The 7,502-nt window shown below is 46.9% G+C and overlaps 1 protein-coding gene across 1 annotated transcript; it reads left to right on the forward strand.

The window, feature by feature from the left end:
* Window positions 1–2,154: 2,154 nt before the first annotated feature.
* On the forward strand, window positions 2,155–7,394 carry DRAXIN (dorsal inhibitory axon guidance protein). Its single transcript, XM_010084568.1, is given in 8 exon segments — window positions 2,155–2,426; window positions 2,428–2,603; window positions 3,304–3,485; window positions 4,063–4,174; window positions 4,541–4,630; window positions 4,871–4,960; window positions 6,899–7,289; window positions 7,339–7,394. Coding segments are annotated over 7 exon segments (1,035 nt in total). The 3' UTR covers window positions 7,012–7,289; window positions 7,339–7,394.
* The last annotated feature ends 108 nt before the right edge of the window (window positions 7,395–7,502 follow it).

Raw genomic sequence — 7,502 nt, forward strand, 5'->3', positions numbered from 1 at the left:
CCAGAATCTGTAGCTAATGTGTTTGTCAGGTTCACCATCAAAGGGCCCATGCCTGTGTGAGTGAGATTGGAGACACCTGCCTCGCATCCACTTTGCACTTGTTCTCTCCTCTCGGTATTTTGCTTACAGATGAAAAGGTAAAATGCTGTTTCTAGCATTTTGAGTTGTTCTGAGCAATGCCTTGATTCAGCTGGTTTGCTCTGGTTCTTAAAGAAAAAATAATAGGAAAAAACAAAGACTGTGAATGCAGAGCTTGGGTTTTGCTTGGTGGCTATTTGTTCCATTGGTTTTGAAGCAGGACTTCAAGTGCTTTGTTAATAGATTTAGCTGTTAGTCTGGTTTTCTTTTGTCCCAGGTAGCTGCCAATAAAATACTATTTCATAGTGTTATGCCTTCGGTACCTCCCAAATCAGTCTTCAAGTAGCAGTTTGTTGTCCTTTGTGGCCAGTAGAAAGGCCTGCTTTTCAGACACTACATTAAAGAGAAGGCCCCTGTGCTGCCTACCTCTTTCCAGGGGAGATTTGCTCCCAGGCTCTGAGCAATAAGAGGGATGAATCTTGGAAAGGCAGAATGGGGTGGTGAAGGAGTGAGCAGGCTTTTCAGTTAAGAGGATGAAGACATCTCCCTCTAAACTCCCCAGATGCTCCATGAGACTGTGGCTGCTATTGATGGCAGAGGTTTCACTGGCTCAAAACATTCCACATCTGTCTCACAGGTTGAAATAAAAGAGGAAAGGAGGAACTAAGGCCATTCTTAGGGTGTCTCCTGTCAGCTCCACAAAAAGGCACTGAGATTGGCCTCAAAGGATGTTACCTGCTGCCCTTCACCTGGAGGAGGGAATACCAGCCATTGTAATTATCCAGCAGAGTGGTTCCCCCAGTGAACAGACAGATGCAAATCAGGTGAAACTTGAGGGTAGGGTGCAGGAAAGATGGAGAGGAGGTTGAGTGAAGAGCTGTGTCTGTAACTTTGTGACAGTATTTCTCAAATGTAAGCAAGCATAGGTCTGGTTTTCTGACAGTTGATGTCACAGGAAACTCTGCTTTAAGCATGCCTTCATGCTGCCCAGCTTGAGACGGACAGTCTGAGAAAGCTACCCCAAAGTGAAAGACTGCACTGGAAATATGGAAAACCCCTCTCCCCCTTTTGTGTGAAAGGATCGGGGAGAATGACCAAATTGGAGAAGTGTCTGACTTGTGCAATGTCGCACAGCCATGTCTCATAACAAACACAGGGATAAGGAAAATATTACAGTGAAGCAGAATGAATGAGAATAGTCTGCAGCCATTGTGCTGAGAGACTCGGTCTCAGAGTTCTTTGGATTTAAATTACCCTCCCAGTGACAGCCTCACCTGGTGGGGTGAGGTGAACTGACCTGTGCAGGGTCAAGGAGGGAAAGTAGGACAAACTAAAGAAAACTCAGTCTGCCTCCCTGCCCCTTGATCTTCAGACCAGCATCCCCTGCTCTGCTGACAACACAAGATTTGTTTCTCTGCTATGCTGTGAGCTATCAGCACAAAGTTTCCAGTGTTTTTTCTTCCCTGGACCACTTTCAGCTTCCCCAAAGCAGTTATGTGTGTGCATGCGTATGTCTCTGTCTTGAGCTGCTCAGGGCTGTTGCTGGTCCTGCGAGGCCACCATCTGCCTCCAGTTCTGTTCATCTTGACATCTTCATTGCAAGGAAACCAGCTGTGAGGAGGGGCCAGTGCCAGACAGGCCCAGGATGCCAACCTGGCAGCAAACAGCCCTAGCCAGACAGCTGGTGCTGTGCAGGCGGCTCAGGAGCTGTGGCCCGCAGGAGCCAGCCCCCCCAGCCCCTCAGATGGTAGGCTGTGAATGGGAGGGTAGGGGGGCTAGTCGGGAATCAAAGGGAAATGTCCTACTGATTGATGGCCCTCATTTGCACATGAAACTGGGACCTCTCAGCCCCGCAGGCCCTGCACGTGTGTCTCAGCTGCTGTAACCAGGGTTGGGAGAGGAAGAGGTAATCAAAGAGGGAAAAAAATCACTTCCAGCTTCTGGACACCATAACTGTTTTCATCTAAGTGTCCTAGGTCTGACTCTTGCTTGCCTTTACAGTTCCTAGAAGTTGGTTGCTTAATTTTTCTTTTTCTTTTTTTTTTAAATTGCAGGTGAGGCAGAGCACCCAGAATTATGGCAACTTCTTCCACCTTCTTCTCTCCTTTCCTTTTCCTGTGCATGCTGGTTCTTTCTGACATCAGTCTTGCAGTCTCCCTGGACCCTGGCACAAAGCTCAAAAATGTCCCAGAGAACAACAACCACCTTCAAAACCAAGAGATGTGGCTGCAGCAGCCCAGAAGCGAGCACCACCACAAGCAGGGCTTGGCCAAGAAGGAGAGGGTCCATGCCATGCCTTCTAGAGGGCGGCCGGCTGGGGAAGAGACCCTCAGAACGGGTAGCGGGGCTCCAGATGGTGGCAGAGGGACAGGCAGCAGCCCTGAAACAGAATAAGGATGTGTTCCTGGGTTTTGAGTTCCCATATCCTGAGAGGGAGAACCAGTCCCCTGGGTCTGAGAGAGGAAAGAAGCAGAACCGAGAGCATCGGCGCCACAGCCGCAGGGACAGGCTGAAACACCACAGAGGTATTTGAGCTCCAAGGGAAGCTGAAGCTGTTGGGTCACTTGAAATGAGTGTCACTTGAGTGAGGGCAAGAAGCAGCAGCTGTGGTTGAGCCACATGGGTGTGAGAAGGGTGTGGGATGTGTGCCTGCTCTGGGGAGAAATCTGCCAAACAAAAGAGGCACAAGAAAAAAGGGGAACTCCAGAACCAGAGGTTTTTACTGCGGGCTACAATTTTGTGAAAATGACCTGGTTTGCCTTACAGGCCGAGCTCTGAAAGCTCCTAGGACTTGGGGGTTGTTTTGGGGTGGCCTGCTTTGTTTTTTTTCTTCTTTAGCAAATGGTTCAATTTATAAACAAACATGTCCAAGCCATGCTCAATCGCTCCACTGACTTCAAAACATGACCAGAACTAGAAACAATACAAAACCCCTTCTTGACGATCAGTTTCTTCTTATTAGAGCTTATATTCATCTATATCTATGCTGAACTACCAAAAAATATAAATTTTGCTTATGTGAAATTCCACTAATTACTTTAAAATGTTGCTTGATTTTGACTGGGACTGCTTTCCTTTGCCGGTCAAGTTGTGGGTGTGTGACTCTTTAGTTCTATTAAAGCCAGGCAATTTGCGTCAATCTGAATTCCTTTGACTCTAATCTATGGCACACAGAGAGAAAAGGGATGAGAAAGCTAATGCTACTGTACCTGTTTCCCTCTGCAGGGAAGACTCCTGATGCTGGGCCAAGCTCCCTGTACAAGAAACCTGAAAGCTTTGAAGAACAGTTTCAAAATCTCCAGGCAGAGGAAGCTACAAGTCTGACTCCCACCACACTCACTGCACTGGAGCTGGCTGCGTCCACAGAAGAACCTCCTGTTCTTCCAGCCACATCACCACGGTCACAGGTAAAGAGACTGCTAGCAACTGCACTGTACCTCTGCAGACAGAAAACTCCTGCAGATAAGGTCCAGTTTCCTTTTCTTTATTATATATATTTTTTTTTTCAGCTAGAGGTAAGTGCTTACTTAGCACCAAAGCCCTCCATTAAAAGCAGCTCTCTGTCTTGGAGACATCTAAATGCCTCTTCTTCATAAACAGTTCCTTTAGTTGCTTCTCTTCCCTGCCCTCCCTCTTGCTTCTCTTCCCTGCCCTCCCTCTTGCTTAGCCACCCATCTTCATTCAGCTTCAAGGACCAGGGAGGTAGTAGGAGCACTTGGCTGGAGAGGCAGCATGTTCTTATGTTCCTTGCTTGCCTTGTGTCCTCACATAGAATCACTGGAAACTTCCCTCTTGGTTTCAGCTGCAACAACAGAAATCTCTTCCCTTTTGAAAATTAGATACCAAGAATCCCCAATGGACAAGACAGGAGTGGGACAGGATGGGGAAATCATCAAGCTTAAGGTCTAAAAGCACCAGGAAAATTTGCAAAGACTTCAGTGTCACTACTGTAATCTGTTGTCTCTGGTTTCTTGTGGTTTGCAGGCCCGCCTCAGGCAAGATTGGGATGTGATGCCCACCCTAGATATGGCACTCTTTGACTGGACAGATTATGAGGATCTCAAACCAGAAATGTGGCCATCTGCTAAAAAGAAAGGTGCTAAACCTCCCCGCCCTCTTTCCCAAAGTCATTCTGTAAGGCTTATCCTGTGGTTAGTGTTCACAGATGTGCTGAAGGATGTGAGATCATAGCAGTGGGGAATGCTGATTGTGTTTTGTGCTCAGTTTCAGAGTGTTTCTCATTTTGGATGCATAGTTTGAGAGCAGAGGAAAAATTATAGATGGAGGGTTGAGAAATAGGGAGGAGATTAGACTGTGAAGGTTCAGAGTTCAAACTCTTGGAGTTTGAGGCTAGTTTTACCCTTCAACAATAGTCTCAAAAATAAAAAAACACCAGCATAAAATTTTCTATCAGCATCTGTTGGGTTTTTTTGGGTTTGTTTTTTTTTTTTTTTCCCCATAGAAAAACGCCGCAGTAAGAGCCCTACCAGTGGAAATGAAACCGTGATGGCTGAAGGAGAGCCATGTGATCACCACCTTGACTGCCTCCCAGGTCAGGATCAGCTCGATCGAGCCATTTCTCCAAATATGAGATTGTTTGAAATACAGCCCAGCTTCTAATACAAGTATCCTGATTTATAATGCTGATAGAATATGCAAAGGGAGGGAAGAGGCTTTCTAGGTGTGTTGTGGAAACAGATGGTGTCTGTACCATGGAGCTGTCATGGGTGGCAGTAGCCCTACAAGGGGAGGGGATAAATGAGCAGTGCTGACCCTTGTTCCTGTGTTGCAGGCTCTTGCTGTGACTTGCGTGAACACGTCTGCAAACCACACAATCGAGGCCTTAACAACAAATGCTATGATGACTGTATGTGCACTGAAGGTGAGTTCAGCTCTTTGCTCTCCCCCTTCCAGTTGGCTTCATAGTTGCCTGCATTGACTCGAAGTAGTGGTTTGTATGCAAAAAAGGATGCCAAGCTCTGCTGCTCTTAGCCTTTCCCTGCCACTGACTCACAATGTGACCATTGAGTAATGTAGGATATCTTGTTTTCTCCCTTAAAAACAAAAATCCTGGTATCTACAAACCTAACAGGAGAAGCCACAATATATTAACAATTCAATGGTGCTTTCAGGTATCACAGGTTACAAAACCAGACTACTATCCTTGGTTTACATGACCTCATGCCTAATATGGCTTTCCTGGGTTAATGTCAACTGAATTTGTAGCAATTTAGTAGGTGCAGGCAGGAGAAGAATCCAGAGCAGCCCTTAATGGACAGTTGCATTATGAAGATGTTGAAAGGCACTCTTCTGGTCTGAACACATTCAGGATCAGCTCCAGGCACTGGGTCTGTCTGCCAGAACAAAATTCCGGTTGCCAAGTTTTGTGATCTTTGTCACTTTGTACCTGGTGACTTTGATCAGGTCATTCACCTTCATTTTACCCAGTTAAACAGACTGCTTTCCTGGAGTTGCGATGTTAAATGATAGTCATCACCTTGGGTGTGTCACGTAACACTTGAAAGTCCTCATCAGAGAGGAAGTTCTCATAGATTAGCCTAGAAAAGTGTTTCTGTAAGCCTAATGAGGGCTTCCCCCCGGCTCTGCTTTATACTTAAGCTAGTTATAAGTTGATGCCAAATGTGTATCCTCTGTAGCATTAAAAAGATCCCCAGAGATGTAAGGTCCAGATAAGATAGACAACATGCTTGGATAAGGGCAGAGCTCTGATCTTGTGTGCTCTCCTTCTGGGAGGCCAGACTGCCCTGGGGTGACTGGTAATGAGGGACAGAAACACAGCTTCAAGGTAGCGGGTGTCAGTGTAGCCCAGGGACATCCACTCCAAAAGGCTGCTCAGTGACCTGTGACATCATCTGGGTCTCCCGTGTACTTGGGGACAGTTTATGGGCTGTCTCGTTATAAAAGCTATAAATCCTCAGCCTCCTCTACCCTGTTGCTATCTGGTGTCTGCTCTGGAAGTAAGAAGAGTTGCAGTTTCTAGGATGATTAAATCAGCTCCTGCCAACCCTAATGACCAGATCCTGGGCTACTGAAAATCTGGGCTTTGGCAAGGACTATTTACACACAGGCTGTACCCTGTCTAGCCCAACAAATCTACCAGTGTCAGAAGAACAATGAGTTACCCTGACCAGAGACTCCCATTGCTTTTCACTGCCGTGGGAGAATATGTACTGATGGTTTTTACAAATAAAATGCCTTTTCCCCCCCCTTAGTATTCATCAATGCTCCGTCAGATAGCTTCCTTCAGATCCTGCACTTTGAGCATCCAAAACAAAGAAACTGAAGGAGATCAGCAGTGAGCTTTGGATCAGACCTCCCAGTAATAACGCTTCAAGGTCTCTTCCCTCCTCTCCTGAAGCTTCAGGGAAATAAATAGTGAAGAGAGCTCCCTACGCATTGCTGCTGCACATTAAGTCTATAGTAATTTCCCAATGGAGAGATCACTTAGACAGTAATGGGAAGTAATAGGGGGAAACCAAGCAAGGCTTCCATAAAATCACTGGAAACAATCGGGATAATTCACTGGTATTTCAAGAAGCCAGTGAAACCTTCTGCCCAATCCAGTGAACCCCCAACCAGAACAGTGAGCCAAATTGAATAGCAGGGCCCAGAAAGCAATATGCCCTGCCCATGTGAGGCATTTCTCTGCCACCACATTTGACACAGCCCAGGCTTCCTAGCCCTGAGACTGTCCCCACCGCAGCAGGCTCTGTCACGAACTGAGGCCAAGAGCTAATTGATGTTACTGCTGTAGAGAGCCCTGGTCCCTCCTGTTCACTTATGCATGTCTTTTCCATAGGGCTACGCTGTTATGCCAAATTCCACCGGAACCGAAGAGTGACCCGGAGGAAAGGGCGCTGTGTGGAGCCTGAATCTGCCAACGGAGAGCAGGGATCCTTCATTAATGTCTAGGAGGGTGGGACTCCTGCCTGGGTGGTCAGGAGCTGGGGTCAAACTGTTTATGCCTTGCAATGGGAATTAGAGGAAAAAGTCAAGCAAATGACTGAAGCTGCAGGATCTGAAACATGCTAGGTTCCAACAAGACTGAAGCTCATGTTAACTATAAATAGAGTGGCCTCAGCCTTTCCATACCAGGACTGCATTCCCCCTCCCTTCCCTCAGCACATTCCTGTCATTAAGCCGGGTCCCCCTCTGCCGGTTACTGAGAGATCACGACTACCATTCTGATGGTCCTGGCAGAAAAAGGCTCTGCAGTTTCATCTCCTCCTCTCAACAGAGGCAAGACATGAAAGATCCTTCAGGTCAAAGGGGATATGAGCTTAAACTTTACCCCTTGACTATTGCTTGAGAAGAAAGGTGGCTCCTGCTTAACGATCAGAGAGGTTCCTAGAGGATAGGAAGTTTGTAGCCTCCAGGGGGAATCACAGATGGGAAAGAGATCA

This window comes from Pterocles gutturalis, unplaced genomic scaffold, assembly GCF_000699245.1.
Source record: "Pterocles gutturalis isolate BGI_N339 unplaced genomic scaffold, ASM69924v1 scaffold39571, whole genome shotgun sequence".
Lineage (NCBI taxonomy): Eukaryota > Metazoa > Chordata > Aves > Pterocliformes > Pteroclidae > Pterocles > Pterocles gutturalis.